This window comes from Carassius carassius, chromosome 9, assembly GCF_963082965.1.
Source record: "Carassius carassius chromosome 9, fCarCar2.1, whole genome shotgun sequence".
Taxonomy (NCBI): domain Eukaryota; kingdom Metazoa; phylum Chordata; class Actinopteri; order Cypriniformes; family Cyprinidae; genus Carassius; species Carassius carassius.
In genome coordinates, this window is record NC_081763.1 from 26245405 (window position 1) to 26264572 (window position 19168).

At 37.6% G+C, this 19168-nt stretch overlaps 1 protein-coding gene across 5 annotated transcripts in view; it reads left to right on the top strand.

Annotated features, from left to right (window-relative positions):
* LOC132149421 (dedicator of cytokinesis protein 7-like) overlaps positions 1-19168 on the top strand; it is a 62571-nt gene that overhangs the window by 15225 nt on the left and 28178 nt on the right. For all 5 annotated transcript variants that reach the window (XM_059558639.1, XM_059558641.1, XM_059558642.1 and 2 more), the window contains exons 2-14: positions 2792-2879; positions 5829-6004; positions 6197-6265; positions 8202-8325; positions 9493-9705; positions 10020-10105; positions 10518-10584; positions 10713-10862; positions 12115-12195; positions 12525-12681; positions 14187-14311; positions 14410-14503; positions 14584-14746. In XM_059558639.1, coding sequence (XP_059414622.1) covers positions 2792-2879; positions 5829-6004; positions 6197-6265; positions 8202-8325; positions 9493-9705; positions 10020-10105; positions 10518-10584; positions 10713-10862; positions 12115-12195; positions 12525-12681; positions 14187-14311; positions 14410-14503; positions 14584-14746 — 1593 coding nt within the window. The remainder of the gene's footprint in view (positions 1-2791; positions 2880-5828; positions 6005-6196; positions 6266-8201; positions 8326-9492; positions 9706-10019; positions 10106-10517; positions 10585-10712; positions 10863-12114; positions 12196-12524; positions 12682-14186; positions 14312-14409; positions 14504-14583; positions 14747-19168) is intronic.

Consider the following 19168-nt stretch of genomic DNA (forward strand, 5'->3'; position numbering starts at 1 on the left):
GTGTTTAAATCTTAAATAATCAGACTTCATGTGGGAGAATAGAGGTTGCATTGAGCGCCATGAGCTGTAACGTGATCTGATAGTGATGTCGGAAGTACTCTTTTAACTATTCAAAGTGATATATCACGGGAACGAGCTAAGGGCTGTCCGTTTCTAAACAATTTAAGTCATAATGCAATAACACTACAGTGTTTTATTCTTCTAGAAGTTATAGAAATAACCAATAACGTTACATAGTTGCAAACTAAAAAAGTAACAACCGCGGTCTTTTTTTCATTCTGTGATCATTTTAGGTAGCTATAAAGAGAGCGATAATCCATATATATATATATATATATATATATATATATATATATATATATGATGTAAATTAATATGATGCTATTGTTTTTTGTTTGGATTATCGCTCTCTTTTTGGTCACAGATAGATCCACTGACATGTTTACACATTTTATGATCATGATTTATGTGAGACAAGGCAATCTAATATATCAATATTAGATCGTTCTAACACTAAATGTTGAATATGGTAGGTGTATCTGTATTCTGACATGTTTTATGGTTTTATGATCTGTCAGTGGGGCAAACTGAAATGAAAAATCTCTGATCATGCGACTGTTTACATCAGCTATAAAATGTTCAGGTGAAATACGGGTCTTGCCTGCTCATCAAGAGTTGGTGCTCTACTTCGGTGGGAATCAACTCACTTTTTGCTTGATGAAGCAATTCTGGAACTTTCCAGATGGCTTCACAGATACTCAGTGTGTCCGTGATTTTTTAGTTTACTTGTTTACTGATTATTTATTTGTTTGGAGTGATTGAAATGGCAGTTTTCATTCATTCTCATAGATCAGAGCAACAGTGATAATTTGATAAGGAGATTAAAATCGCACCAGCAAGCCGATGGACATGTTCAGAAGCATAAGGGAGAGTGAAATCTAAGTGAGATCTTGATGTGTGGAAGTACACAAACCTTCAGGAGTGATCCCTTATAAAAGCACTGTCCTAAGATGGTATTACCATAATACTTATTTAAAAGAAGTTCTGCATGAGTACTATGATCATATTCCATAAGGTCTACATGATACTGTTGATGATGCACAGTCTTGACCTTACATTGTAAATAGGTGTCACTCTTTTCCAGCCGAAAGGCATGACATCTGTGCATAGGATTGCGTTTTATGAGTTATTATCTTTCTCTGTCTTCACCTCTGTGAGAGCAGACTTATTGTTTCTCTGCAGGATGTAGGAAAGGGTGGTGCGCTCCATTCCGCCTATTGCTTTTAGAGCAAACTAGTTTTCCTCTTTCCTTTTAAAGCAGGAAATAGGAAGCCAGAGTGTTGGGGAGGCATTCATATAGTTCAGATTTTTGTCCTGCAGAAGTCTGCAACACTTTATATGTCATACATTAATATGTGTTTATGAAAGCTCTTAATTTTCATCGCTGCACACTGTAAAACAAGCAGCGTGTTGTTGTTATTATTGTTTCAGCTTGACCCTGTTGGCCTGTCAGGCTTAGAGTTTGTCCGAACAGTTTTTTGGGGGGGATTAGTTTTTTCTTTATCGGCCAATGAATTGCACTTGAAATATGAGTGTAGGAAAGTGGAGTGAGAGAGTTAATATAAAAGCATTAAAAATAAATGTTTAATTCGTTCATCCTTCATACTGGTGTTTGTGACCCACACTGTATCTGTATACATGCTTCAGTACTAGTATGCAAAAAAAAACCATAGGACAAAAGGGTAGTATGCCTAAATATATAATATTCATAAACCATTAGGTGAAAAGTACCTGGATGATCTACTATTTCCGTGTGCATGTGCTGGACACATTATTATCATCACATGAGGCCACGCGAGAGGATTTATGAATAGAGTAAAGTGACACAACTAATGCTGGGAGGTCACATGACTTTGAGAACAAGACAAATGTAGTAGGTCAGGATTAAGTTCATACTACACATACTTTCTTAAGTACCTACTGAGACACTACATGATTTTGGACACAGCTAATGTCCTTTGTTTCTGTTTTATGATGGATGGCATGGCAGCTAGCATTAAGGTATAGGTATACTGCCAACTACTAAGGTGATGTGTCAACCAGATAGTTACTGCGGCTGGATTATGTGCGGTATTAACGTGATATCAATATAAATGTTTTAACATATCACAGTTATCATCAATACCTGTATACTGCAACACTCCTATAGTACTATACATACACAATCAGATCCATTGCTGATATTTGCTTTAAATCCCCAACTCTTCAGTTTGGGCTGTAGTAATAGAGATAATACGAGCAGTAATGATGGTGTGTGTGTGTGTGTGTGTGTGTGTGTGTGTGTGTCTGTGTCTGTGTCTGTGTGTGTGTGTGTTTTGAAGGGAACTGGAGCATCTGCAGCTGTGTGTGTGTGTGTTTGTCTGTGAGAGCGAGACAGATGAGTTTGTTAGGGAGCAGCTGCAGGCTATCTTGGAGTGGATGAGGGGTTACTAGGTTATTGGGCTTTGTTGAGCATTAAAGCCTCTCATTTGCTTTTAGTTTCCAAATTGACAGAGCTGTGGCGTCCTGCCTGCTTTCTGCCAGCGGCTCAGCATCTCTTCAAATGTTTGACCATCTAAGCAGCTGCTGGCTTTGGCCGTTATATCTGATATGAACCTGTCACGCTGTCTGTGTCTGATTCATTGTGATCTTGATCATCTTTGTGATATTTTGTCATTGTATATGAGCTCCTGATGTGATTGTATGAAATCAAGTAAATATAATAAATGTCCCATTTTTGTGTCTCTCACAGGACAGTAGCGTCTGAGGTCAGGAAGCAGGTTTCCCGGGAATATGGCTCTCCACAACTGTCCAAAAAACGTCCTGGAGCTCATCAACCGGTTAGTGTGTACTTGTGATTATTCATGTATAATTCTGCTTGTCTGCACACAGTCTTGTGGGCTCCTACCAGGTCTTGAGTAAGACTGAGGGCGTAATTTAATGCAAATTATTACTTGCTTTGAAAACAAACTGTGGTGCAAGACTTTTATACGCACTTCTGTTACTGAAACTATATTAGATACTCTTGTTCTTCTTAAATTTAGTTGGACTAAATTTAATATCTAAATATTTAAAGATTTCTATATCAAATAAATGGTGTTCTTATAAACTTTCCATTTGTCAATCCTGAAAAATGTGTCATGCTTTTGCAAAAATAATAAGCAGCACCACTTTTTTCACAATGAATTTTTCTTGAGCAGCAAATCAGCATATTAAAATGATTTGTGAAGAATCATGTGACACTGAAGACTGGATTAATGATGCTGAAAATTCAGCTTTGCATCACAGGAATAAATTACATTTTAAATTATTTTAAAATAGAAAACCTTTTTTTTTTTATTGTAATAATATTTTGCAATATTAATGTTTTAACTGTAATTTTGATCAAATAAATGACCTTTGGTGAGCATAAGAGACTTCCTTCCAAACACAAGTATGCTTAAGTTCTCAAACAAAGCGTTCTCATTTCTTTAGGTTTCAAATGAAAATAACAATAGTTATACTGTTCAGAATGAAATCAAAAGTGTAGCAATTTTATAGTTAATATGATTATCTCAACCTGTAGTTATATCTTTTTGGAAACCTGTGTGAAATCACATAGAAATGACTTTATACAGTCAACAGAAAATCACCTTAGATCTCCTAATGAGTCAAGAATGGCTCTGAGAAGTTAGTTCAGAGAAAAGGACTTGCACACTGTGTTTGCCAGTCGGTTGGATGTTTTGTATCTAATGCAATAATATGACATTATTTAAGTGTGACCAAGGTGCCCAAATTATTTTTGGGACATCTGTATATATGTGATTATAGATAGGACTGAAAAGGGGAAGTAGAAATGACCACAAGCCACAATCACTTCCCTTTCTTTTCCCCAACACAAGGTTGTTTAGAAGTTTTCTGTACTCTTTTTGCATATGCAGTGTTAATAACTGTGAAAGTATAACTTAATAACCTGCAGTCATCTCATTTTGTGGAGTTGTTAAAACACAGTCAAACATCCATATTGAAAAATCATTACCGACACAAATTTTTTTCAAATGGCTTTTAAATAACGGCACTGGAACTAAATAAATTGATCATATTACACAGAATAAAATTTTAGAGTTAAGGGGTCATATGATGCAATTTAAATTTTTCCTTTCACTTTGGAGTGTTACAAGCTCTTGGTGCATAAAGAAGATCTGTGAAGTTGCAAAGACTAAAGTCTCAAATCCAAAGAGATATTCTTTATCAAAGTTAAGAGTAAACCACACTTACCAAAAATGGCTCGTTTAAACACCCCCTCACATAGTGTTGACAAAAGACCCGGTACTTTGGTACCAAGTCGGTACAAAAAAAAAATGAAAATGTCATGGTAGAAGGTTTCTTTAAGTACCGGTGGTACCGAGTACCTGGTCAACCCGGTTCTAGACGCATACAGCGCTATGATTTCCGCGAAGCAGAAAACGCAGACGGAATCTCAAAATCCAGTCATGAAAATGAAACTTACATTTTAATATGGACAGTCACGGAATTTGTCAAAGTTAGCATAAATTAATCAAATCTAATCTCCATAGGGACCAGTATCTTTAAATTTTAAGCCGCAAAAGTTGGTTGAAATATGAATCCTGCATGTTCTGCGCGTCTCTGTGTGTATGAATGAATGAATGGCAGAGACATGCGGGTTTGTTTACTACATAGACTGAAGCGCGGGACGCTTGCAGTAATTTCAGCATCTGCCATCTCAATGAGGACATCAATACATAAACTACATCACCAGAACTGTTCTGAGGCACTTCACAAACATTTTACCATTTCATTTGAGTAAAACCAGTGTCAATTTAAAGTTATTCAGGGTAATCCATCAAAATAAAAGTTCATTTTTACATAAAGGCATTGTATTAGAAATATTACTATTATTTAGTAGAATGTATGTGATACTGCTACTACTGTTGAAAAAAAAAAACCTTTTTAAAGAAATAAATCACACAATATTTCTTCAATGTTTTAATTTTAATAGCAAATCCCCTGTATTTAACAAAAAATAAATGTTTAAATTTCATTAATTAAAAGACTAATTAAATTTGGGTGAAACTTGTTTACTGTTTTTCATAATTATATTACTTGTAGAAAAACTTTAAACACAACTTTAAATAAGTATAAAGAATGGCATTGGTTTTATTCTTAGTGATTAAAATTTTTTTTTTTTTTTTATTAGCATATTTTTGTGTTTTGCTTTGGTACCAGAATTGGTACCGAGAACCGTGGATTTTCACTGGCATCGGTACCGAATACTGAAATTTTGGTACCGTGACAACACTACCCCCACATGTCTACATGATGTGGGAAGATTTACATAACACGCCCAAATGTTCATGCAAAGAAAGAAGTCATAACTTTTATTCTTGCTGTATTGTTGTTGCCGCGCGGTATAAAGCCTCAAAGTATGGTAAGGCGATAACATTTCCGTCACACACTCGAGGAATTTGGCCAATCACAACCCACTGGATAGCTGGCCAATCAGACCACACCTTGCTTTTCAGAAAGATGAGCTTTGTAAAAATAGAAAAAATGACATGTTTCAGAAAGGAGGGGAATAAAGTTTTATTGAGCAAGGATGCATTAAATTGATCAAAAGTGAAAGTACAACAAACAGTATACTTGATTGAAATCTCGATTGATGATCTTCTGATGATGAAGTTTAATGGTGTCGAAATTACACTAGGTAAAATTTGTATCATTTCTTAGACCCACAGGTATTCAATTTCAATGTAAGTCTGGCTCTTGTGGTGACACATGTACTCTTCTAGGTGCCTCTGACGGAGGTGGTGGAGCCTGTGGACTATGAGGAGTACGTTAGCAGCCATCCGCCAGGAGCAGAGCCCGGACCCCTCCGACAGCTGCTGGAGTTCCCCAGCGATGACCTGGAGCTGCTGCTGCAGGAGAGAGAGTGCGCCACGATAGAGCCGCCCGTCCCGGAGGAGGAGTGAGTCGCTCATCGTTCATCGCACACACACAAACACACACACCACACTATAATGAACCTTGCCCTTCCTCACGCCCTCACTGCTAATCAGGTAATATCATCATTTTGCTTAAGCCATGCTGTGCTGCCTGTAAGTGCACTGAGGGTATCTGGGGGTTTGACGCTATCTCTTTTTGCACTCACTGTTGATAGCTCACTGGACCCCAGAGTGAGGGATGCCCTGGGGGTCTACACCGACGACTGGCTCATCATCCAGAGGAAGTGAGTATTCTTCCTTCTACATGAGCTTCAACTTAAACAAATACACACACAGTACCAGTCGAAAGTTTGAACCTCTTGGACCTACTTTTTTTTTTTTTTTTTTTAAAGAGTAACTAAACCCTAAACCAACTTTTTTTTATTTAACGATCTGTAAGAATGGGGCTTTATTAGTGCTGTACATTGATTAGAGTACCGTATTTTTCGGACTATAAGGCGCACCTAAGTATAAGTCGCATCAGTCCAAAAATACGTCATGACGAGGAAAAAAACATTTATAAGTCACACTGGACTATAAGTCGCATTTATTTAGAACCAAAAGAACCAAGAGAAAACATTACCGTCTACAGCCGCGAGAGGGTGCTCTATGTTTTCAGTGTAGACTACAGGAGCACTGAGCAGCATAGAGCGCCCTCCTGCGCCTGTAGACGGTAATGTTTTCCCTTGGTTCATTTCTCTTAGTTCATGTCAAATTAATTTTGATAAATAAGTCGCACCTGACTATAAGTCGCAGGACCAGCCAAACTATGAAAAAAAGTGTGACTTATAGTCCTGAAAATACGGTAAATTTTTTGACATTAGTATAAAGTGTTTTAATTCTACAGTATATGGTGTAAAAATGTCTGAGTGCTGCCCTCTTCAGGTTGAACGGTGGCTACTGCAGTTGATTTTTCCTATTGGATGTTGCGGTGGCAAGTGACGTAAGCGGTGGCAGGTGACGTCAGCAGTTTCCAGCTCACCACGCCCCTTGGTACGAGCTACCACGCCCTTGGCAGCATAAAACCATCTTGTTCCGTCAAAATCACTGTAGTGAGTCAGGAGTTGGAATTGCGAGTATTGAAACGACCAGGATAGACTATTATAGCATCTATTTAGCATAGCATTTATATAGTTATGTAGATTATTTCGTGTAGCCTATGTAGTTAATAATAAGCATAGTTGTTAGTGTAACGTTAGTACTGTTAGAAGCATAGTTAGTAGCATAGTATTGCATCAGTTAGGATAGCTTCAAGTTGGCGTAGATTTATCTGTATTTAGTACAGTGGTCAGGATGGTACATATGTGTAGTGTTGCTGGTTGCGACAGCACTGCTGGACTACATAGTTTTCCAGCAGACTTTACAATTAGGCGCCAGTGGTTGCATGCACTTGGCCTGGAAGACCGCGAGTTCCCGCCTAGAGCTGGATTGTGCAAACTGTTCGCGCTGAAAAGCGACGCGGTGCGGGACTTAAGACCGCAGTTTGTGCCAGCGGCTCGAATTGATATGGCTCAGGCCACAGACACCTCGACATCCTCCACTTTAAGTGAAGGTGGGCGAGAAAAGTCCTCTACTTCAAATGAACGCTCTGTTGCAAAGCTACTGGCGTCACTACAGTCACTCTCCATTCTAGCGACTCTGACAGCAGCTGTCAATTAATCCGTCACTGCGGGTCTCAGGTTCACGCCCCACCCGCTCAGCCCCGCCCTAGGTTCGTTCTCTCTATCTCCGCTGTGCTCTGCCCACTTTTCAGCATTTTTCAAATATTGCCAGTGGGTGGAGTCAGGCTCTGACCAGGGGTTTAGTTACCTTTTAAGAGTAATAGTAAAACCATTAGAATTTTGGAAAAATACAACTATGGCAGTTATTCAGTGAGCAAATTTTTTTTTTTTTTTTTAAGAAATCAAAACATCTTAGCTGCTCTTCGATCTCTGCACATGTTCTGAGGTGCATCCTGAGATGTTTCACACAGATACAGTTTATGTTGTGTACAAAACTAGCTTGAATAATAAAATAGGTCTTGCTTAAAAGCCTTTAAACCAGAAGGTTTCAGTTTCATGATAAGCATCATTTGAATGTGCTTCTGTGAGGTGATGCTTTGACTGGTGGTGTACAGCATAAATGCTTACTGGGGGACAAGTTAAGTAGAAAGTAATGACATGCTGCTTTGTGGTCTCTCAGGTATCAGCGATACAGTACAACACAGACGCCTCATAACTCTGAGCGGCAGCGGGAGAAACAGAAAGGACTTGTCAAGCAAACCTTTGAGCTGGATGAGGCCACCATTGATCGTCAGGATGAGCAGGTAACTGTCTGACAAGTAAAACAGTTAATGCACGCAGTACATAGAATCACACTTGTGGTTGGAGATGTGTCCTAGTGGTGATACATTGAGCCATGGGCGACACAGGCTTGTGACATTTTCCAGTCGCATTCACTCTTCTTCTCCCAATCATTTACTGTCATAGCTGCGACTGTATGTATAAGTGGTAATAAATAAAATCCTCAAGTAAGCAAAAAGTCTTAAACTATTTCTTTTATTTATTTTTTGTCATTGGAGTTATTATTTAATTGATGGTAGTTTGAATGATACTCCTAAATTGATATTAGCAAAGAATGTTAGTGAAACTGACATAAATGGATAAATGGTAATTATGGGCTTTGTAAAATAATGTTATATTTCAATCTATTAGTATTTACAATCAAACTCAAATTTACAAAGTTACAAATGCAGTAAATAGTAATAAAAATCCTGGAGTGAGCAAAAAGTTTCAAACCAATTTTATTTGCATATTTATTTCATTGCATTTATTATTTAATTAAATTGAATGTTAGAAGTCAAACTTGAAATTGCCTGGATACATGATCACATGAACAAAGTCTCTCAAACTATTAAGTTTTAAAATTTGATTTTCTAAATGATTCATTATTAAAATTAAAGGATGTTAGAATTAAAAATGAAAAAATACCCATATAACTGATGATTATGGTCTTTGAGAAGTAATGAATGGTTGTAAATACAATATTTTATTTTATTTTATTGTTTTGAAGGTAAATAGGTGAAAGGGCTAGTTGAACCAAAACTGAAAACTTTGGTTTCATTTCCTTATCCTCATGTCGTTCCAAACCTGTTTGAATTTATTTCTCAACACAACACAACATTTTGTGAACACAAAAGAAGATATTTCTTCAGTTGCTTGTAGTTATTAACATTGTATTTTATTTTATTTTTCTATACTTTAAGTCACAGGCTACCTGCAGCTGTTTGGTTACCAACATTCTTTAAAATATCTTCTTTTGTATTCCACTAAGAAAGAAACTCATACCAGTTTAGAAAATCTTGATGGTGAATAAATGACAGAGTTATAAATGAACTATCCTGTCAAAATAAGAAATTAGTTGGATCAACAGTTATTGTTATGGTCATTATAATTTTGAGAAGGTTTGTCCTAATGCAGAATATCTGTGGCAGGATGACTCAAAGAGGCACTCAGTGTCGCTGGATGACACGCCGCGGGGAAGCTGGGCCTCCAGTATATTTGACCTGAAAAACTCCACTCCTGATGCGCTGCTGCCTTCCGTGCTGGAGCGCACGGCTGCAGAGGACATGGACCGCCGCAACGCCGAGAACCGCCAGCAGTGCCGCCACGCTGATCTGCTGGGACTTTACCCCACGCCGGATGAGGTCTGAAATCATTAAAGACAGTATAGTGAGACAGAAAGTTCAGTACTGTGTGAGAAAGTAGTCTTCTGTGTAGGAGACGATGAGTAACACTCAACACTTTTATGTAGGAGAGCTGTCAAACGCTCAGACATCTCTCTGATGATCCAGCTGTGCTTTTGTTTGATCTTGTCAAACATCTTCTTTGTCTTTCCTCCGTCTCTTGCTCCTCCGCATCGTCGCTGCTCATCCTCTCGCTTTATGTCTGTGTACACATTGTTTGTGATGACTGAGCAAACGTTGCCATAGTCATGATGACGGTTCTTTGTGTTTGACAGGATGAGGCCGTCGAGAGGTGCGCCATCCCAGAGGTGCCCAAAGAGCACAGCGGCCAGAGGATCATGGTCAAGTGTTTGTCGCTTAAGTAAGCCTCTCGACTAGTCATTCGGGAGTGCTTGATATGTTGGTCGTATTGCTATTACAAAGATGAAGAATAGCAGGCAATAAAAGAAGAGTGTTTGTACAATGACAAAAACTAAAGATACTATAAATCTATACAAAAAAAATGGAGGAAACTCAAAACAATAAAACAAGGAAATAACTTGTTTTTGTGTTTCAGTCAGCGTTGGATGGGTTAATTTAATTTCTTTCCTCGGCCTGACTAGAGTATTCTGTCAAAATAACTTCCTTGTCACTGTAAATCGCTGAACGGTTCTATTCTTCAGTTGGTGACTGTATTCATTGATTGCGATGTAACACACCTTCTGATTACACATCCAGCCTGAACAGTTAAGCCAGCTGCTGTATGATCTGACTTCCTGTGGTTGCTCTTCTAGATTTGAGATTGAAATCGAGCCAATATTTGGAACACTGGCTCTGTATGATGTCAGAGAAAAGAAAAAGGTATGACTGTGTGTTCTTCACCTTGAAACGTTTGGATAGTTACTGAAAAGTGTGTGGGTTCAAAGCAGGTTCCTGTAAATCACTAATGAGATCATGATCAATCGTTTCCCTTTCACATCCACACTCAGATTTCAGAGGATTTTCACTTTGATCTGAACTCGGACCAGATGAAGAGCTTGCTCCGACCCCACAGTCCCCACGTAGCCATTTCCACACTGGCCCGATCCGCTATCTTCTCCATCACATACCCGTCTCCTGACATCTTCCTAGTCATTAAGGTATGACCAGCAGGGGGCGCAGTACCACATGTCCTTATGGAAAGTCAAAGTAGGACAAGAGTAACTGCAGGTCATAATAATGAGGATTTGTTTTTGTAGAATTTTCTTAATGTGCCAATATTTTCAGTGGTCCTACCAAAAAAATATGTAAATTTGATAGAATATCAATTTCCGTTATTTTTGTTCCAGTATACGCTACCTTTCAAAAGTTGGGGTCAATATGATTTTTTTTTATGCAATAATACTGTTATTTAGCAAGGGCACTGAAAACTGATCAAAAGTAACAGTAAACACATTTATAATGTAATTTTTTTTCAATTACCTTATCAAGACATTTTACAGGAGTCATGACTTCTGTCAACCACAGAAGCAATATTAACGAAAGAAGAAAAAGCACATTTTCCTTAATCCTGACCTTAAGCCAATTTAGATGCTGTTACATAACCTAAAGAGAGTTGTGCTATAAAGACAACTCATGAATATTAATAAGCTGAAACAGATTTGTTGGCAGGGATTGTCCAAACATGCTCAAAAGTCAAATAAGCAGTTACATGTAGTGGAGGTTTTGCTTCTAAAGGATGATCTAAAGTTACTCAATCCAAGGTTCACTTACTTTATCCACCATGTATTTTGAATGAATACTCCATAAAAGTATATTCAATAAAAATGTGAAAAGTACAATTGTTTGTGTATTATTAGTTTAATCCGATTGTGTTTATTTATACATGTGAGTTGAACAAAGTCAGGCCTATTATGTGGATATTAATTATTATTGGTGCTTAAATAATAATAATGGTTCTTATTATTATCAATGTCAAAAACAGTATTTGCTGCTTAATATTATTCGTCATACTTCTTTTAAGGATTCTTTTATGATTCGAAAGTTCAAAAGAACAGCATTTATTTAAAATAGTAAAGACATTTATTAAGTTACAAATGATTTCTGTCACTTTTGATCAATTTAATGCATCATTGCTAAATATTAGTATTATTATTATTATTTTAATATTATGTGTCCAGTTTGAATGGTAGTATATCAGAGTTTTCACAAAAATGTTAAGCAGCAAATCTAATAAATGTTTCTTGAGCAGCAAATCAGCATATTAGAAGGATTTCTGAAGAATCGTGTGAGACTGAAGACTGGAGATATGATGCTGAAAATGCAGCTTTTAAAATATATAAAAATAAAAATTCTAAATCTATATCTAGCGTCCGACATCCTTATTGTTAAGCAGCTGTACTTGTGTTTCAGCTGGAGAAAGTCCTTCAGCAGGGAGACATCGGCGAATGCTGTGAACCCTACATGGTCATGAAGGAATCTGACTCCACTAAGGTACGAGTGTACATTTATGTGAGGGTTTTTGCATGAGTATTTCATCAGACACGTTTGGCATGATTATGGTATCCTCTGGGGGATTTCTCAACTTGATCTGGACTGCTGCAATATTTGTTAATCTTTTTCAATATGAGCAAGGTCCAGTAGATGCTGGAGCCTGTAACTGTCACTGTATAATTCTGCTGCCAAGTTGCTTTTTTCGGTTGTTTGAAATGGCATGATATGTGCTGCTAACCCATTACCTTTACACAGGGCTTGGGTAACTACCCAGATGGATATTCTGAAATTATTCGATGGTTTTCACTTTTGTGTGTGTATGCATGCAGCATAAGGAAAAGCTGGAGAAGTTGAGGGCTCAGGCTGAGCAGATGTGCACTAGGCTGGGTCGTTTCCGCATGCCCTTCGCCTGGACTGCGATTCATCTGCTGAACATCGTCAGCAGTGTTGGAGGGCTGGACCGCTCCGATTCTGACTCAGACACGGGTATTAACCAGAGCCAACACATTTGAACTTAGATAAGAGTTTACTTTTTACTGCTTTCTTAACCAGTCACCTTGAACAGGTCTCTGAATGGAACACACACAAGGGCTTATATATTTACAGCTATTCGTCATTATTAAGATAAATGTGCTCCATTATTTTGAGACATTTTGAACCAGAAATACATCCTCAAGGTACTTGATTTTTCATATAAATGTGATGTAATCTAGTGAAATGTTTTTCCTGGTGCCACAGTGCAACAACAATTTAAGGACGCACACACACACACATAATAAAAAAAATAAAATAATCAAATATAAGAAGCTGTTGACAAATGATGTGAATAAAACAAAACAAAATATAGTAGGTAAAAAGAATATAGTAGTGAAAATAGTAGAGAGTTGTACGGGGCAGAGAAAAAGAGAAAGTCTTGGCTTTTTACACTGTACCATTTCTGAAATATTATTATATAGTTAAGGGACTATGATGATTCTAAACAATTTTCATAAATGATTTAACAAAATTAGGAAATTTATTAAACCATACGTTAAATAATTACGACCTCACTAACAGTTGAAGTTCATATATAAAAATATATATTGAAAAATATATTCTTTTTTTTTGCTATGAGTTATGGACACTAAACAATTTTACTGAGATGAATATAAGGTTAGGTAACAAGTTCTGTACAAGCTGTTTTGTTGACATCTATGATTTAAAAATCTGCTTTGATTTAATCATTTAGGATGATACTTTTCAGTAAGTTCATCTGTATCTTTAAACAAATCCTCATTTATTTTTCATGCTGCATCTTACAGTAATGATGCATGATACGAGGAAGAGAACAGTATGCCCTACATGTGCTATTCTGGCTCACACTACATGAAAGAATGTCAAAACAATAGTTTATTGTTTGACTTTCCTGATAAAATGAACTGAATTTGAAAGCTGTTGTTTAAAAAAAAATAACTAGACACCAAATTGTTGAGGAAATAATTCCCCTAAAAGTTTGCTGAAGATGTATTTACCAACCTTATCCAAGATGTAAAAGAGTTAGTTTTTTTTATCAGAATAGATTTGGAAAAATTTAGCATTGCATCACTTGCTCACCATTGGATCCTAAGCAGTGAATGGATGCCGTCAGAATGAGTCCAATTGTTTTTTTTTGTTTTTCAGAATATGGAAAGCACCATTTACAAACAAAAACACAAGCGACTGTTTGAAATTAAAAATGCCTCGATGGATTTGTTTATTACATACTTGCAGATTTTCACTTCACAAGACATTAATTGATGGACTGGAGTTGTGTGGATTATTGTTATGTTTTTATCAGCTGTTTGGGCTCTCATTCTGATGGCACCCATTCACTGCAGATGATCCCCTGGATCCTATATTCACAATGTTGGTTAATTGTGTATAACTAACAAAGTAATGTTGAATATAAATAATCTATATGTCATCCAGCCCTAGTTCCATGACACTAAACAACATTTTCCCATTCCCTACAGAGCGTAAGGGGACATGGAATGAGAGGAAAAAAAAAGGTTTTGAGAGGATGAGTGTAGGAGAGGACATGTGCAATTTCACTAACTTCCGTCCAGCAACTCTCACTGTCACCAATTTCTTCAAACAGGTCTGCTCTCTATTCATGCACATTTCTGATGGTAGTGTATTGGCACAATATATTATTTAGCCACTGAACGAATGCTGAAAGTTTCTGTGCTGCTGCAGGAGGGGGACAGATTGAGTGATGAAGACTTGTATAAGTTCCTGGCAGACATGAGGAGGCCGTCATCTGTCCTGCGACGACTCAGACCTGTGACTGGTATCTGTCCGCACTTATTTTTACCACATCGGTTCAATTATTTAAACGTTTTATCACACTGTCGGTCTCTTTCTGTCTAGCTCAGTTGAAGATCGACATCTCCCCGGCTCCAGAGGCCCCTCACTACTGTCTGTCTCCAGAGCTGCTTCATGTGAAGCCTTACCCTGACCCACGCGTGCGTCCCACCAAAGAAGTGCTGGAGTTTCCCGCTCGCTACGTCTACACCCCACACACTACCTACAGGTCAGTCCACACACATCCATGACCAGTGGTGTCAAAAGTATTGACATTCATTACTCGAGTAGAAGTATAGATACTAGGGTTTAAAAAGACTTTTGTAGAAGTTGAAGTATCAACTCAAGCTTTTTACTCAAGTAAAAGTGTAAAAGTACTGGTTTAAAAAACTACTTAAAGTATAAAAGTATAAGTAATGTAAGGGAAAAAAATGCCATTAAGAACAAAATCTTAGGCCGCGCCACAGGGGCCTATTGTGCACTACCCCACCTCCTCAAAAAAACATTATTCTAAAAGCCATAGGCCATAATGACTATAATGTTATATTAAAATGTTCATGTTGAAAAATTTGGGATGCACTAGGCTACCTGTTTCAGCCGCATATATGCCCATTGAAAATGAACGTACTTTAGTACAATGCAAATACATTAAAGAACTAGAGATATGATGACTAGTTGCCTAGGGTGACCATATGAGCCATTTTCCCAGGACGCGTCCTTGCCAGAATTTCTATATTGCCTAAAACATCCAAAGTAGTTTGACCAATAACATGCAGGTATGTTACATAATCAACCAATCGTGGCGTGTGATAAGGTGAGATCTACAGAGAACGATCAGAGTAATGCAAATACACGTACATGTTAGGTGTTTGTTCGTTCATTCAACTTGAAGCGTCGCTGCGCACCAATCATTGTATGACACCAAAGTACCAAGAGAGTGGTTTTAATGCATAAGGAGCCGTCTGCTCTGCTCTCTATAGCTCTTATGAATGCCATACAATGATCGATCTGCAAAGCACAAACAGTGACTGATTAATCAAAAACTAAAAATTAAAAATAACTCATAATCCTGATACCTTCTTGATTGATAGCTTCCTGTATTTGCTATGTCCAGTGTGTGTGTGTGTGTGGGGGGGGGTAACGAGTTACAAAGTTGGTATAGCCTACTTATCACATTGTCAATCGCGTCTTCAATCGCAAACGATAATTTATTAAAACGTCTCGCTACCGAACTACCTACAGTAGCTTAATTTGTGGAGGACGAAGAGAAAGCACCCACTTGGTAAATGAGCCAGTGAGAAATAATCCAGTGCCATTTCGATACTTTTAAAACGGTACCGGCGCCTAAACGGTGCCTGAACCGATACTTTAAAAAAAAGACCCACAAAAAAACTATGGATAACATTAAAGAACATTACAAATATTTAAAATAAATACATAGCTTTCACTTTGGATGCTCTTATTTCCCAAGTTGTGCTTAATCTAAGGCTAATAAATGTATTTCATAATCTGGGTCATTACTTAATACAAAAACCACACATAATGTTTCGACTGTATCTCTGTCACTCACTCTGATATTTAGTTAAGATGAGTGCTGTCTGTCATTGTCTTTAATCCATTCTGTGAATGACTGTATGCTCATTCTTTATAAAGTAGCAACAGTCGTTTGTAAAGTAGAGTACTGTGCAAAAGTCTAAGGCACATTAGTATTTTCACCCCAAAAAAGGGTTTTAAGCCAGTTATTTATATATTTTGCTGTAGTGTGTCAGTAGGAAATATCAGTTTGCCATTAATTTTATTAATAATCTAGTGCGATTTTGAATGCACAAGCAGTCTGACAACGGCGAAATGAATGTTTGGAAATGTAAACTGATATTTTATACTGAAACAGCAAAGTATATAAATAACTGGCCGAACACCATTCTTTAGTGAAAATACTAACGAGCCCAAGACTTTTGCACAGTAGCTGGTGTATGTATAAAGTACGTACGATTAAATTAAGTATATTTAAATAAGTGTAAGTGTTCGTTCATATGTGTTAAGGGCTAGATTTTTGCTGGAGGAAACAGCTGTTTAGTGATGAGCGGTGAACGCAGCGAAAACTTTACAGAAGATGAGAAACCGACTGCTCCCTCGTGACCTTTTGTAAACTGTATTTATGACAAAGAACTGCACAGATACGGATATTCTAACAATCTTTCGATAAACACATACCTTGTGTCCTCTTTTTTTGTTTCCGCTCGCGCTGCTCCGCCGCGGTCTGCGGATTGAAGAGCGCGCTGAAAGACGGAGAGGAGACCGGTCTGACGCCGGTTTCATATGAAACTTAAGGGGACTGACTCTGAGGCGATCACAAATTTGTATACAGTTTATGGAGCTAAATGCTACAGCCCCGCTAAAAAAGCCTAGCGATGCCCGTGCTTCTTGTGTACATTTCGGAGAACCAGGACAAACATTTCAATCGATCGCTCAGGCATTTAAAAGGCACCGAAATCTGCTTTCTCTTATTCAGTTAGGTGCATACCGGTTCCATATCCAACCTTACTTTTAAGAAATATATTTTTTTATAAACGAACCCAAAACTGGCTATTTCCTGGCTGGAGTGTGACGTGATTTGTGTCATGTGCAGGTGCGATGGATCGCGTACAAACCAATAGGGTCTCGGAATGGTATCGGTTTATACTTCTCATCCAACCACAATCAAATTCACTCCATCCGAATGGCGCGATTTGTCTGGATAGTTTTTTTTTTTTTTTTTTTTTTTCTGAATGATGACAAGCCGGAATGAAAACAAGCCGAAATGAAATAGCAGTAACGAAGCTATTTTTAAAATGTAAGGAGTAGAAAGTACAGATACTTGCGTGAAAATGTAAGGAGTAGAAGTAAAAAGTCGGCTAAAAAATAATTACTCAAGTAAAGTATAGATACCCCAAATTTCTACTTAAGTAATGTAACGAAGTATTTGTACTTCGTTACTTGACACCTCTGTCCATGACTAAGAGATGCTAATTAGAGTCCAACCGATTTATCGGTCTGGCGATTTTATCGCAGATATTTCGGCATCTGCGTATATTCCAGCAATATGATTTTTGTTTTATGCAGAACATTAAACGCAGATAAAGTGCTTGTAAATGGTGTAATTACGTAGTTTGTCCAGCACAGTGGACAAGTCCATTGTTTGCTACTGGTGATCTGGATGGAATGCTTTAAAAAACTTAAGTGTATGGTATACCATTGAAAATTTGAATGGCCATATCTCCGCACCAAATTCTGAATCGGCTGTACGTCTCGAAGACCCACTTTCGAATTAGACCACCCCCGCATCGATAGCCCCTGGGGTCCTGGAGTTACAGCTAGTCAAAGTCGCAGTCTGGCGATCCTGGGGACTACCGATGCACGGAGGGCGGCCTTTGAAAGGGTTCCTCGAGTTGAAAGGATTCCCTTGGTGCGGAGATCCACCACCGCATTCATGAGATTCACTTCACATTAGTGTTCAAGCAGCACCATTTCTGCGGTGTCTTCACGAATCATAGTCAAGCGTTGTCTTAATGGTAAGTTGCTAACTAGTTTGTCTGTTGAATGGGGATTTAAAAGTACGTTGTCACCTAGTTATTGAGACAAAATACTATTAAGCAGTGGTCCTTAATTTTAGTCCTCGCGACTCCCCGCTTTGCACATTTTGTATGTTTCTCTTATCACTTCAGACGTTTCTTCTATTAGACCGCAATGTTCCACCATGAATCCAGTTCGAAGGGGAACGTACATGTTTTTTGACTGGTACTATTATAATATACATAAAAAGAATAGCGCCCAATATATCAATATCGGGTTCTTTTATTATCTAATATCGGTATCGACATCGGCCCTCAAAAAACCTTTATCAGTCAGGCTCTAATGCTAATACACCTAAATGTATCATAAAACTACATTCGAGTCGTCTGAATTCATATGATTGTCTTGTGTGAATAACAGACTAAAATTTAAGCAGTTATTCATTGATTGTCTTCAGTTGACATCACAGAAATAAATTACATGTAAAATATATTACAATTGAAAGCAAATTGCAATTTCAAAAACAGTACAAAATCTTGCTGACCTCAAACTTTTGAAGTATCAAATCACCATCTAATTTCCATTTTTTTGAAAAATATCTGCCTTTGTGTTAGATGGAATATAAGTTATAAGTTATTAGTTACATACATATATTATGATCATTGTGTTTTTTTGCTGTTATAAACATTATTCACTACAAAAAAAAGCAGCTAAATATTTGTAACAGGAATTTCATGCAGCAATTCACAGTTTCAAATGTTTTACACAGAAATTCACTCTCCTTCTTTTTCACAATTGAGGCCCAATGTGCGTGTAAAATGCATGGCACAGTAGACAACGGTGTCATATTTATGATCATGTGGTAAGTGAGGTCCATTTGCAGTGCCATGAATGGAGTGTTGATTGCTCTTTCTCCTTGTTGGTGATTTTAGTGGTTACACCATATTCTGAAATGAGAACCAAGCACTGACATGAACTGTTGGTTTTACAGGCGATCACATGTTTATTAGTAATTCTACATTCAGGCTTACCTGTTTCTGTAAATCAGCCAGCTGCTGGTTTTGATTCTCCAATTTCAGTTTCTGTTCTTGGGTCCACT